Source organism: Populus euphratica, unplaced genomic scaffold, assembly GCF_000495115.2.
Source record: "Populus euphratica unplaced genomic scaffold, PopEup_1.0 scaffold3.1, whole genome shotgun sequence".
NCBI lineage: Eukaryota > Viridiplantae > Streptophyta > Magnoliopsida > Malpighiales > Salicaceae > Populus > Populus euphratica.
Window position 1 is genome coordinate 137888 of NW_011499847.1, and position 15163 is coordinate 153050.

Below are 15163 nucleotides of genomic sequence, written 5' to 3' on the forward strand. Positions count from 1 at the left end.
CCACACATTCATCTTGTGGTTCATCTCAAGGATTCAAGTCATGGAAGGGTGATGGAGAGAATCCATGGAAGATGTATGGAGCATCATGAAACTTGGAATACCCTTCCTGGTTTTTCTTTCTTATTTAGTCAAGCTTTGTTCAATCCATGAAATGCATGTGGACAGGGGATTTGGAAATTAATCTCCATGTAACCGAGTGAATGGTATATGGCAAGAGATTGGAAATTTTTTCCAGCCTCATCTTCTATGCTGCCTAGAGACCATATTTCCTGCATCAATACAAGGACCTAGCTTGAAAGAGTTAATTTGCATGTGGTGGTAACTATGATGGAGGGGAGCCAGAACAGTGACTTGACGGTGTCAGAAAATTTACCAAACATGTTACAAGTATTTATGGTCCCTGAAACTGACTTCATCTCAAACATCATGAAGATCAATAATAATTATACTCAAAGTTTGGCTGTCTCCATCATGTTAGTATGACGTTCGGGTAGATGTCATTATTCAACCAAAAAGGCAAATGACTTTTAAGGTATCTAAGCATCTCACATGGCTGCATTTTAATAGAAAATTATAGTGGCAGATAAGGAAATACCAACGCATTTCTCTTCCTGAATATATCTGCTATGTCAACTTCTCTTCCCTTGAATTCTCCATCAGACTTCATAGATAAAAAAAAAAAAAAATTGTTCAAAGCAGACTTCTGTTTGTTCTATTTTCATGGACTGATCTTCTGAGCAATTGCTGCAATTGCTTTACTTACAAAATATAATTTGCTTGTTCCACACTGGCAAAATAAGGATACATACTGCGAAACTTAAGTATTGGTTGACAAGTAATCTCAGATCCATATAGCTTGTAAATGATTTGTATTTACATTTTCGCTTTTAGAAGTTGACTGATGCAAATGAATTTGACAGTGGGAAGGCTTGAACAAGAAAGTGCAAGCATTGCTTTTCTGCAGGGAAAAGAAAAAAGAAAACATAATTTAGAACTAGTTTAATGTCTGGAGCTTGTTGAAATTCAACGATCACGTCTGATTCATGCTATCCTGGGCTTCAAATTATCCTCTTGTATCACAGGTGAACTATCATCTGAAACTACACTGCCAGCCTCCTGAAGAGGCAAGGATTTCCACCACACGGGAGTCGGACTGGAAAAGTTCTGTGTCGATGATCTTTTAGAACCAAATAATAAATGGTCTTTAAGAGTCTTGACATATTTTATATTTCTTGATTTCATTTTCGTGATCTTGTACTGGATAATGGAGGCTAAGATCAGATAACCTTTCCCTATAGAGCATATTCAGACTTCCCTGATTTTCATTGATTAAGTCACAATCAGGACCATCAATACCATTGGAATTTCTTGTTTGCAAACAGATGTTTCCCCATTGAATATTATCGGAGATTGACTTCCTTCCCTTGAAATCTTTACCTCCTGAAAACCACTTTGGATTGTCTGGAGCATCACCTTCAGAAACATAACACCATTTGTAGCTTCTGCTGTTATTGTCCATGTTTAATTCAATGGAATGAAGATCACTGTCAGCTGAATCATCTCCATCATGAACTTCTCCGTTTCCTATTGCACCCCCTTCATTTTCTTCCCTCTCATCCTGTTGACATGTTCCGAATTGGATTTCCTTTAAATAAGCCTCAAGCTCTTTAATCCTGTCATAATTTGGAGAACCATCACCGTTTTCTGCACCTGCCTTTTCTTTCAAGTAGGTCTCAAGCTCATTTCTTAACCTCTCCACAGCTGCATTTTTCTCCTCAAAATGATACTTGGCCTCACAAAGCTTCATCTGGACTCTTTCTTCACGCAATACATCAGCAAGCTGAAGCATTTCCCTTTCCTTCTCCACCTCCTCCCTCACCTTTGCAGATTCTTTTTTCATTTCTTCCACCGCAGCTCTGTCTTCTTCAATACCTCTAGCCAACTCATCACAAACTTGCTCCAATATTTCTTTCGCCCTCTTCTCACTCTCAAGCTCTTTCACTGCTTTTGATAGAGATACCTTTGTATCTGCCAATTCTTTCCCAAGCTTCTTATTCAATCTCTCTGTTTGCCTTCGTAGTTTCCTCTCAACTTCAAGCTCTTCCGCAATGCATGCTATTGCATTGCGAATCCTATCTCGCTCTTTGCTCTTCCAAGCTGCTTTCTCTTCCTCAAAATGCTTAATAAGGTACTCAATCTCATTGTGGTTTGATCGATGTTCTTCGATCAATAGATTGACCAAAATGCAGGCTCGATTAAGCTCAATCCGAAGGGCGGAGACAAGAGATAAGCCTGATGGGTGCTTCTCGTCAAGGCCGCAAACATGATTCAAAACTTTCAAAAGTTCTTTGGAAGTGGTTATCCCATCACTAACATCCTTCAAACAGGTTTTAAATCCAATTGTGCGAGATTTGCCTTTCGGATGACTTTCAATCTGCATTTTGAGAGATTGGATCAGTTGTTTCTCTCATATAAATTGGAAAATGTTTGGTCCAGGATTTGAAATGCAATTCTGCAAATCCAAAATCTTTGAAAGATTTTTTTTTTTTCTGGATGAATAAGTCTCAAAAATTGCATAATTAGTAGACTTCAAAAATAAATATCCTTAATGGTTGTCATTATCATAATTATTATTATTACTATTCCCCACGAAGATAATAATGCTGAAAGCTACCTTTTTGTTTTCTTTATAAGAATAATGCTGAAAGCTGCACTGAATTTGGTGTTTGTAGTGTCAATTCTGTGACATTTTTCCAAGTACCACTATATTAAAATATATACCAGGACCATTTATACTGTTCCATTCTAATCATGTTATATGCTTTTGAGACATGGAAAATTATTTGAAAATGACCTCAAACACTAACAAAAGTTTTCACATACCACCTCCATCAAACTGTCACTGCTAGCAGAATCCAAACCTCCAAGATGATAATCAGTAAGCTGAAGTCTTTTTGCAACAGCTGATGTTCTTGTCCTATGACTATGGCCTCTAGATTTCTCCATCCTCTGCATAACCCCCAAAAAAATCATATTTTTTAGTAAATTTCACATGAAAACATGGAAGTCCAAAAAGGAAAAAAGAAAATTATGAATATCTCACCTCTGAAAAAGGAGTATAAGATGGATCTGATAAATGAGGCAACCTCGTAACTTTTTCTCTGCTTCTAAACTCATTCTTGTCTTCCAGATTCTTCTTAACTCTTGGAGAAGGCATTCCATTGATTTCCCACAAAGTGGCAGCTAATTTTCTTGCAGAAACTGAGACTTCTTTTGCTTTGCTTCCATTTTGAGGTGGTGTGCACTTGGTGGACTCAGCATTCAGCATTGCCAAGGTTGGAGATTTTGAGCTTGTCATCCAGGTTGGGACAGGAGTCGTAGACCCACCTCTTTTTCCAACAAGAATTGCTCTCTTGAATCTGTATTTTTGGACTAAAGAAGATGATGAAGATGATGAATTCCCTCTCTTTCTTACCTTGCAGTGCTGCTGCTCTCTGCCTTTTGCCTCCATAAAATTATATCACAATCCCAACAGTTCAGCAAAATGCCTTTAAAAATTATCACTAATAACCCAATAGTAGCATTCTCAAGATTGGAACAAGATAATCACTAGCATCAAAAAATGTTTTCCAGGGATTTTCAAAGATTTGAAAGATTTGGAGTTTCAATGAGAGATTCTAGAATATTTATGAGGCAAAATACACACGATCATGTTTCTTGGCATTGATGTAGCAAGCAAAAAGCAAGAATAATGGTTGATTCAAGATTTTCAAGATTGTGAAGAAACAAAACAAGAAGAGAAAAATAAAAAGTGTTAAGATCTAGCTAGCTAAGTGGTGGCACAAAACTCAAGAATTATACTACTACTACTACGAGATTTCAAACTCTCAAAAAGATTTTAGAGATTTGAAGGTTAAAGTTGATAAGAGTGACCCATCATCATCTCTTTGTTCACTCTTTTTTGGCAAGTCCAAACTTACAACTACCTTGAATTCCTCAAAGAACACTCAAAAAAAGGAAGAAAAAGTGGGAAATCAAGGATTCAAGAACCTAAAAAGGAAGAAAGGAAAGTGGGGCGTGGACAAACTGTCAAGAAATGGAATGTTATTAGCTGTTGGAAGGAAATTTAGAGGAGGTTTGATTCATGGATCTTGAGGGGGAAACAAAAGGCAAAGACAGGTGTTAAACACTTGAACCATGTATCGTTAGTGTTGCTGTCTTGTCTTGGTGATAAAAGAGGACAAGAAGACGACGTGGAGTACACGTGAGCGTTTTTGTTTAGTGAATCAGGGACGTACATCTGTGAATGAACGGTCAGGATCTTGAATAGGTTCATTCGTATTTGTTTGTGTGCTGGAATGTTTTTATTTATTTATTTATTTTTTACATTGTTCTAAATTCTTTTAATATCCAATCATAAATTTAGATGAACTTAGGGCTCCAATCAAGCTGAATTGAATTTCATGTTATAAAATTGATTTGACTAAATTAAATGTAGTTTGAAACAATTTGAAAGATAGATTTTATGAAACTTTACTTTTAGATATATGTATATTTTTCTTAATTAAAAATATACATGTATATATATAGATTTATTAGGATCATGAATTTTGGACTCAAATCAATTCCCACTATATATATCATATCATGATATTAAATTGATTTAACTAAATTAAAAGTTTGTTGAAACATAATGAAAGATAAAATTTATGAAATTTTATTTTTATATCTTACTCGAAAGATATTCTGTGAATAAGTTATAATTTTTTTTAATTAAAATATATGTTTAAATAAATTGATTACAACCATAAAATATTGTGTGAATTAGATGGAGTCATGGAACAATTTGAAAATTGAATTTTATAAACAAAATTTGGAAAGAATTGTGTATATTTCAATTAATTTGAGGTACGTATATAAAGTTTTTCAAATATTAAATCTTTCTCTCCAATTAATTATATGGTTTGGGATAGGTTATTATTAAGCCTTTCGGCTGCTCCATTGTTCTCTTTGTTGTTTAAAGGAAGTTAAAGAACTTCTCCAGGCCGCGCCTTTAGAAGGAAAGCTTTAACCACAAGACTACAAAAGGAATTATTTGTTCATTGGCCAGTTGTGTTTCTATCTGTTTCAATAATACATGTTTTGCATCAAGAAATGTCAGATTTGTGCTCAAGTTAATTGAATGTGGCTTGAAACTGATTGATTGCTGCATCTCGTAATGAATTGAAATTGAAGTAGGGTTTCTTAAACAAACGATGATAGGTGACTGTTTTGATTCAAACATATCAATAGATAACTTAGTTTGTAATGGGGTATTTTCAAAAAAGATTGATTCAAACATATCAATAGATAACTTAATTTTTAATGGGATATTTTTAAAAAAAAATAAAAACAAGTAGAAATTAAACTAATCAAAATTTGATTTGGTTTAAAAAATAACTAAATTAAAATATTATTATTTTATTTTTTTCTTGAAATAACATCGTCTTGATCCATAAATCGCGCGTTGAACAAACCATGGGAGGAGGTAACATTTAGTAATTTTGATTGAGAGAACAATTTCAATGTCAAGCAACAAAAATATTTCATTAAGGGGCTTAGCACCTGATCTTGAAGATCGAAGTAGTCGGCAAGATTGATTAAATAAGATTATCATGCCGAAAATCAATTCATTTTTTCCTTTGACATTTTCTTTGCGACTCTGGGAAGACACATGATCGGATACAACCTTGTCCTCCAATCCCACAACATAGCCCTACCATGTCACGTTGTATGGATAGAGAAATTAAAAAAAACTAAAACTAAAACTAAAGCAAGGGCTTCTACACAAAGATGACAGATGGGAAAATGTACAAGAGCAATAATTCCAGAGACCGTTCAATCGGCGCCAGTACCTCAATCAATGTAGTCGAATCCAAGAACAGCAAATTAAGAGCTCAATGAATGAGTTGGGTGCTGAGGGAGGAGAAAGCTCATTCCGACTAAAGTTTTTGCCCTTGATTTTCCCGTTGTCTATACATATTTGATCGACAAACCACATGCATGGATGGTTCCATTTCGATGGAAGTACTGAGATGAAATTGTGGAAATCAAAATCTTTAAGATAAAAGACATCTTGCAATCAATGGAGGTTTTCTGCTTAATTTTGCCTCCATGAAAGCTGCTACCTGACCACCATGCATTTTATTAGAAATCCATTGATATGTATCCTCTCTGTTGAGGAAAATTAAGACAAATACTGATCGTAAAAAACGAGTACCACTGCCATCTGATCATGCGGTCAAGAAAAGCAAAGAACCAGTGCGATGGAGGAAGGGAGGTGAGAGGGCCATGAACGTGATCAGGACCCACTAACGGCACTCAAGGTTAGGGACAAAAGGACACCCAGATCCTGTTGGACGGAGGGAGGGCCACCCCACCATTTGTCTCTTAGTAAAGGTATACCCAGCTAGCTAGTTTACTGCCTGCCAAGGGCATTAAAATGACCCTATCTTTCTACCAAAGAAAATAAATCAGGTGGTTCAGGTATCCATTATAGTCATGATCAAGATCAGCTGATGCATCGTTAGTTGATCTCTCATTGAATGGTGATGGTGGCCCTCGAGATTCCTCATTACATATAAATTTGCAGTGTTATTAATTACAGTCGAGCTATTAACCTAATAATTTGGATGAAGTTTTAAGTTAAATTAAATCAAAGTTTACCTACTCGAATTTGATACATCCCATATATCAGAATTTAGTTTAATTTAAAAAAATTAAAATAATAATATTTTAAATAAACTTGGGTTATTTAGTTTAACCCTCCACTTGTAACCAAGAAATAAAAATAAATATATTAACAAGAAATTAGAGTTCGTTTGTAATTACTCACAACACGACAGCAATCCCTTTTTTTCTTTTATCTTTTATAATTATACTAAATGTTTTTGCCAAAACGTGTTATAATATAACAACAAATCATGGACAAATCTAAAGATACAATTAATCAAGAACACAATTGTGTTTAAAAGCTTCTTCTTTTTCTTTTTTACAAGCATTTACTATGTGTTTTTTAAGAAAGTTATTTTTATTTTTATTTTTTTGTTTCTCAAGATTCATTAAATCTTTAAATCATGTAACGAGAATAGTACTGCTTCTACTCTCTGAAATCTTGATATATATCAGAATTTGAATTTGATACCTTTTTGATTTCATAAATTATTTAAAATCAAAAGTAAATTTTATTTTATATATACCATTAAAGCTTCTTATAAATGAGATAAATTTTGATTTAGGATCAATTAAAATAATTTTCATCAGATATTGTGGAATTAGATGATGAACCATCTAAAGGTTTTAAAAATATTTAACAAAAACCCATTTTACATTAAATTATAGAAAATCTCTCTTGCACTAAGATACCCTTAATTAATGTTCTTAATTACAATATCTAGAAAGGAAAGTTTAAAATATTAAAGGTGATTGAATTTGGATATATACAAAGGGGGATTTAAAAAAAAATTAAATGATCTCTATTTTTTAATTTCGGAAGTTTCTCTATGTTCTTATGATGTATAACATAAGATTCTTTTTTAAAATCTACAGAATCTTCTGTGGGTGGGATTATTCGATCTCCTGCTAAATCATTCTAGAAGTAAGCAGATCAAGAGAAGTACCTGTGTATAAATGAAAACTAACCCATATAGTATTAAAAATGTCTGTGCCAGTTAAGACATGATAAGTAGTTGTCATATTGTCCGGTCGTGTTCTTGACCTATGATTTTACATGGATTAATACGTGGACAAGGATTATTGAACCACGTTAATACACATATTACTTTAATCATTCATGCGTTGGCCAGTCATAATTTTGTTTGCCTGTTTTAATATTCCCGACTGAATTAACTGGGGCGAAATTAATAGTATTTTTTATTATTATCCACAGTTACTGTTATTAAATCCGGTCTAATAAATTAATTTAAAATTCAAATGATTCAAAATTTAATTTTTAAATTTTAAATTTTTTTAAACAGTGTTTTTGTGATTTAACGGGATGAATTTGGGTTAATCTACGGGTTTGTATTGGGGTTTAGTAACTTTGTAATATCGTGTATTGGCTGCATTCAATTGGTATTTTCCGGGCTAGATAATTATAACATGGTTTCTTGTGCTTTCTTTCCTTATTTTAGATAATGACCCTCTTGTCTTCTTGATTTAATTAATATATTATAAACATAATCAACTATTGTTATGAGTACCATTACATGTGGCCATGGTATAAATTAATTCAGACGCCCACACATGCTTGGAAAAATATTTGTATTGAAATTAATTAAAAATAAAATGAGTTTTATAATTGATGATGTACCAAAAATTTAAGTAGTTTAAGAATAAGATTTTAAGGTTGAATAGTCAATTAATTAATTAATTCTAGTAATTTCATTTATTTATTACAATCAAAATGATTGATAATTTATATTTGATACCCAGTAGAATAACGTGACTTATAATTAATACTAATAATTTTTTTTTTTGATAGAGATAGTAACTCTTATACTTAAATAAATATCTTAATATAAAGAGAAAATTTTAAATATTATAGAGAAATATACTCTGAAAATATATATATATATATAGTAAAGAATGAAGATCATGAACATTTATTTTAAATGTCTCATAATGTATTTATAACTCATAAATTTTATCTTTTAGTAGAGAAAAAAGATGCAATGTAACTTTATCTTTGTGATATTTTTAGTTATTTATAAGATATATCCTACTTATTTTATATAACTAAAAGATAGATACATAATAAATTATGATATATTTAAACTCACTCAAGACGAGGTTTGATACACTATAAAGCTCACTTAAGAATGGATCTGGTTAACACCAGACTCACCGTATTTTTATTAAGTCATGTTTGATACTAACATGTATTGGCCCAAACTACTCAAGAATATATGAAAAATTATATCTATATATTTTTTTATCCAATATTTATTAATAAAAAATATACTAATAAAGTATTATTTCATCACTTTTCTATTTATTTTAAATGACTTTGATATGGTGAATAACTTTGATATCGTGAATTATGTTCTCATAATTTTGTTATTCTCCTACAGGAGGGTCATTAATCATATATAAATGTGCCCAAATCTCCACTTCACATTCTGGGCTCAAATCGCGGCGTCATATGTCGGCTTCTATGAGATCAGGATTTTCGTATTTCAAGATTTATCTTTTTTTTATTCTATAAAAGGTATGGCGAGATTGCAAGCATATTCTCAAAGAAAAAGAGCAATCTATCATAGCTAATTAAGTCCATGGAACTTGCACGTTACAATTATGCAAGATAAGAAATAGCTATAACAATTAATTATTTAAACATTTTCATGACTCGATATGGTCAAAAGAGCATAGCTAATAATTTTCAGAAGCGACGGTGATGGCTATTTATGGATAAATTTTATATTATATCTATATTTTATTCATTATATATTTTGAAAAAAAAATGATATTCAAATCTTACTTATTGAGTTTTAATTTGGATATTTATTATTTAAATATTATTTATTATATATTCAATGTAAAAATAAAATAGTGATACACACACAAACATAATAACAAAATTATAAGTATTATACATATATTATATTAATATTGAGATGCATATATATTATATTAAAAAAAATATAGATATTTTACATATATATATCTATATAATACAAATATATATCTATGATCAAGTTTGAATTGTGTTTCAATTCGAGTTTGATAATATTTATATTTTATCTATTGTTTATAAGTAAGATAATCAATAAAAAAAACCTATTTATTCATGTCAAGTGATATTCAGAAAATTTGGATTAAATTATCATGATAAACAGAGGCGTTTTCCTTGGCTTAATGCATTTTTTTTTTCCTTTTTAGCAATATTTTACCCCCAAACAATAATGTATGCAACACAAAAATGGGAACAATTCCTCGCCCGCTCCTTTTTTTTTTTTTTTTTTTACCCTTCAATTGGATCATGGCTAGCTAGCTAGATGCATGATTCATTAATTATACATACAAACAGTGTACGTATAACCAAGGAAGAGAAAAAAGTGTGTGTGTGTGTGTGTGTCTATATATATATCATGCATATATAGATTACAAGCAAAGGCAGGCTAGCTAGTACTTTAGTTTAGAAGTACTCATCAGCCCTTCCCTTGAAGCCAATTTGCCCTAATGTAAGGCAAATGAATAGCCCTAGGTGCCAAGTCACCAGCCATAACCTGCTCGATTTTTAAGACTCAAATCAACCCTTTGCACCTTATCTTATAGTCTTAATTAGAACTCCTTGAGTGAGCATTTGACAAAGCAGGATTTTTAATTAATTATGTGCTTACCAAAACTGGGAAGTGAGGGGAGGAGGTGTAGGGAAGTGAGCAAGCTCAGTACCAATGCTCTCAAAGAAGAGACCACTCAAGCTCTTGCCGCCGTTTGCTGGTATGCTTGATGGTGCTAGCCACCCTATCAATCCAAACCCTATCACATTCAGGTCTTTGCGCAGCCAATCCCTCTCAAAGCTAACACGAAGAATTAAGGAAAAACAAATTAAACAGCCATTAATTACAGTTAATTGATCAAATTTTCAAAAAGTAGCTGCATGATTATCTCAAATCTCAAAAAAAAAACATGATTATTATAACATTCAGCACTTACCACATGAACTTTCCTCCATGAGCACCTGCTAGCCTCAAGGGGCTTCCAGCTGCCACCGGAGATTTCACAAATCCTGAAAATATTAAATTAGAAGTAAATTGATATGCTTTCCTTCAGTGTGATAAACTCACCTTCTCAGCTTGAAGAAATTAGAAGTAAATTGCTTAAGAAAGTACCTGAGCTGGCAGATTTTCTTTGGCGAAGAAGCCCGAGAAGGGGATGAAAGTGAGCTACTGCCCAACCCTGTAACAGCTGATAAGCTAGCAAATGTGGCTGCCATGATTCCTTAGTAGTTTTGTTGCTGAGGAAGGTTTAACTGTACCGATAACGAACGGTGGTGGTGGTGATCGACGGGGTCAGAGGACTTTGTTCTGTATGAGAAGGAGATTTTTTTCTGGAAGAGAAAGATTGCATGGATGTGCTGTGGATCAATGGCGTGTTGCCACGTAGGAGATGCACAAATAAAGTATTATTAAAGTTTAGAATGAAAATAGATAGAGGATTGGTTTAGAGGCGTAAAAATACTATTTTTAAAATATTTATTTGTATTAGATAAAGATAATATTTTTAGGATATAATTAAGTTTTTTAAATCTGTAAAAGAATGAAAAGATAAAATCAAGAAAAAAATATATATATTTTTTGTTGTTATTTTTTTTTTTGTAGTAACATATTTTTATAAACTTAAAACATAACGATAAAACAATATGATTGTTCATCAAATAATATGATTGTTGATGAACCACTATAATTATGCATCAAACAATATGATTATTAATGAAATATTATAGTTGTTTATCAAACAATATAATTGTTAATAAAATAATATGATTTTTTATCAAACAGTATAACTATTCATGAAATAATATAATTATTCATATTAAGTTTCAAATTTAATAATTGTTAATAAAATAATATGATTTTTCATCAAACAGTATAACTATTCATGAAACAATATAATTATTCATATTAAGTTCCAAATTTAAAACTTTAAATGTTATCTTTTGATATTTTAAATATTTATATAATAATATTAGAAATCCAAATAAGATAGTTTATCCACTATTACTTAATTTTTCACACAATAAAAATTTATATTTAAAAATATTAAAATAAATATTTTTTATTATAGAATAAATATTTTTTTTTATACAAAAATGGTTTGATTTGACACGGAAGAGAATGCTATCCACAAACTCTCTACTTGGGGAACGTGGAGGAGTGAAGATGGGCTGAACATGGCCCAGATTGAGATCGGGCAAAAGACTGTCAAATTGTGTTTAAGGCTGCTGTGTCTGGGGTGTCGAATTAATGAGTCCCGCTCTAGCCCTGAGAAGTCCGGGACAGAGTGCCCCAGCTAGAGAAATTGTTTCATGAAAGCATTAAAGAGAAACAATTTCATTTACAAGCTTGTATACAGGCAACATAAGAGACGGAAATAGAGATAAATAGACTAATATCTTTCTATATTTTCTTATTTGAAAGAATAGAAATTCATTTTAAAACTATTCTAAGAACATATTTATTTAATATTTATATCGCTCTTATGTTAAACGCACGCATTTATATCCCAAGATATTGTCGAAATGCGTCTCTCGATTCTTTAAGGTGCTGGCAACAGATTCATTGAATTGGGGGGAGAAAAAACACAGAGCAGCAAAAGTGGCCACAAAGGCAATGATGGCAAGAAGCCGGCATAGCTATAACTTACGTGTCGTAGTGCAGCATAAATAATTCTCAAACCACTCAACTGTCATAACTTACTGGCCGGCTTCTTGCCTGCTGTGACATCGTCCTTTCTTCTGCCAATAATTAGCTGTGTGTGTTCATGTGTGGTGCAAGAACACTCTAAGATGAAATGAAAACAAAAATGACAACAGCAGAGCAGCCGTGATATATAATAAAATTAGCAAAATGGTCTCCCTGTTTCTTTTTCTTTTTCTTTTTTAGCACTTTAAGCTTTTGCAATCCCATGGATATGATGTACCAAAAACTTGATTCAAAAGGGACTTGTGTGGATATGCATTAATGAAGAAATGTATCCACAGAATTCTTCTTCTTCTTCTTTCATATTCTTAATACTAGTCTGGTCTAAGATTTTTAACTCGATAAATGAAGAAAAGTTTTTGATGTCATATCAATCTCTTACACGAATTATGATTAATTATCTAGTTATAAGATGGATACGTTAATCTGTTATTGTTTCAACTTTCTCGTGCTGCATAAACTGCCCGCCATCATATAAGAACACCGGAAATTCACAAGAAGACACAGTGAATAGATAGATAATCAAAGTTTGGAAATAGGACACCAAGTCAAAAATCAAACAGACAACTTCACTGACTTGAAATTGTTTAGAGCCAATCCAATTGATAATTCAACAGGTAGCATGCCTTGTTCAAACCTATACAGCACTTGGACCGTTGCTTTATCTTCTTTCTGTTCCTTTCAAATATAATTAATGAATGGATAAATACTACTAAATAGTCAATATTCCCCAATTTCTCTTTACTTCCCTCTAATTTTCTTTGTTATAAACATTAATTACCATTACTATGTATAAAAAACTTTACCTTTCCTCTCTCTCTCTCTCTTTTTCTTCTTTTTATCTAAACAAAATGAAGGTCCAAAAGGACACAAAAACAGCAATCCCTGTAGCAATGCAAGCCATGTCCAGAGCCTTTTCCAATTTCTTCATCCTTTCTTTCCTCTCCTTCTTCCTCTCAACAAATTCCTCGTACCTTCCTTTCCCTTCTTCGCCACCTTTCCCTTTCCTCCTCTCCCCCCTCTCCATTGCCTCTTGCAAAATTACCAAACCATCCTTCCCAGTCAAGTTCTTCCCTTCCATATCCTCCATTACCATACTTACCTCTCTCACCTCCACCTCCCCTCCTTCCTTCTCCCCACAACAAACCATCACTCCACACTCCACATACTCCTTCTCCCCCCCGTCTCCGGCCATGATGATGGAAAACTTCACCACCACTTCGCCAGTTAGCCAGTGCCTCTGCACTGACACCGGCCTCTCGCTTGACAAATTCATGGCCCTTCTCCCTTTTGGATCGATCAAGATCCAACTTAACGTTATATTCTCTTCAAGCTGCTCCACGGACAATTCCTTTTCACTTTGTTGGCTTTGTATCCATGTCTGCACAAACTCTTTGGGCTCGAGTAAGTCGAGCCTGAAGGGAGAGCTCTTGAACCAATCAGACAAGGTCTCAGTCGTTTCAACTTTCGAGAAAATTGGAACTTTTTTGTAGTAAATATCAACTGCTGAGACAAAGCATTCAGTGCTTGTAGTCGGAAACGATGAGCTATGGTGGTTGTGGTGGAGGAGAGGATATGAGTCCGAGAAAAATGACCGGTGGCCAGAAGGGAAGGTGGGGATGATGCTTCTAACAATCGGATCATTAATAGATGGCCAAGTGGAAGTGCAGATTTTTTGCCAGAGTTTTTCTTCTGTGGAGAGAGCATGCAATTCTGATGATGCACAGGCTGTAGCAGCTAGAGTTGGGCCATCGAGGAGGGTGAGGATATGGGTTTGGAGGATGTCAGGGTGTAGAGTAGAGATGGTTCCACCTTGAATGGTGGTTGGTGGTGGTGGTGTGGGGAGAGCAACCATTGATGCTGACGAAGTTAGAAGATTTTCAAGAGTGGAGGTTTGAGCCGAGCGAAGAGAGGAAAGGATCTTATTCAATGGAGGGTTGGGAGAGTCAAGGGTGGATTTTTATAATCTTATTGAGGAATTTCCTGCTAGACTTCCTTGCGTTAATCTCTTTTATTGTGAAAGTCCCGTGACGGTTTTTCTTATAATATAATAATAAAATTCCTGATTAAGTTATCATAAAGTTTGGACTACAAAGGAGGTCGTGAAAGTTGGTCCTGAAATATTGTTACTATTAATATTATAAAATAACAAGTTATTAGAGAGAGAAAAAAAAAAAAACAGAGTAAGATTCTCATTTCTTAATTAAAAAAAAAAGAATTAAACCCGAATTATTTTATATCTGATCTATCCTTGCTCTCTTCTCAACTTGTTTTAAACAAATTTGATAATATTAACATGTGCTAATCAATCACTTGGGGAATTCCAGTCATTCGGACCGCTTTCTCTTGTGTACCATCCATGTGTTTTTCATGTATTTGAAAAAAAAAAAAAAGTTATTTAAATGCTTTCCTTAAAAGTTGCCAAAAAAATATATTCCCAAAGCACTTTTAGCCGAGCTTTTCACTGTTATTTCTAAGAGCGGGCACACGCAAAAAAATAGTAATCTAATTATGACTGTAAAATTAAACCATTTGGGGGCACAAAAATAGTTAGAAAAAGGATCCATCTTGCATTCAATGAACCATAGGAAAGCTTTAAAAACAAACAAAAATGGAGGGCTGGCTACAAATCAGTTCCCCGTCTTTAAACTAAAAACAAAACCAGTTCTTCAAGACCTGAAGCTCTACGATTTGACACTACC

General features: G+C 33.2%; 3 protein-coding genes across 5 annotated transcripts; all 3 read right to left on the bottom strand.

Annotated features, from left to right (window-relative positions):
- Positions 1–813: 813 nt before the first annotated feature.
- On the bottom strand, positions 814–4019 carry LOC105138787 (uncharacterized protein At5g41620-like). Of its 3 annotated transcripts, XR_844851.1 has the most exons (4): positions 3104–4019; positions 2884–3009; positions 1035–2434; positions 814–958 (listed from the first exon to the last, which is right to left on the bottom strand). XR_844851.1 is itself a non-coding variant. In XM_011045017.1 (3 exons), the coding sequence occupies exons 1-3, from the start codon at positions 3509–3511 to the stop codon at positions 1205–1207; spliced, it is 1761 nt and encodes a 586-aa protein (XP_011043319.1). In that variant the 5' UTR covers positions 3512–4019; the 3' UTR covers positions 814–1204. The 3 variants fall into 3 exon arrangements, 2 of the variants coding, with proteins under 2 accessions (XP_011043319.1, XP_011043311.1); XM_011045017.1 differs by having other exon boundaries at positions 814–2434; positions 2887–3009; XM_011045009.1 differs by having other exon boundaries at positions 814–2434.
- A 6103-nt stretch (positions 4020–10122) lies between these two features.
- On the bottom strand, positions 10123–11007 carry LOC105110867 (photosystem I subunit O-like; the record flags this gene model as incomplete). The annotated part of the gene is made up of 4 exons (XM_011006051.1): positions 10123–10265; positions 10380–10559; positions 10696–10768; positions 10872–11007. Coding segments are annotated over 4 exons (480 nt in total), but the record flags the coding sequence as incomplete, so codon positions are not given.
- A 1944-nt stretch (positions 11008–12951) lies between these two features.
- LOC105138803 (F-box protein At2g27310-like) lies at positions 12952–14496 on the bottom strand. Its single transcript, XM_011045027.1, has one exon. The coding sequence runs from the start codon at positions 14314–14316 to the stop codon at positions 13300–13302; it is 1017 nt and encodes a 338-aa protein (XP_011043329.1). The 5' UTR covers positions 14317–14496; the 3' UTR covers positions 12952–13299.
- Positions 14497–15163: the final 667 nt, after the last annotated feature.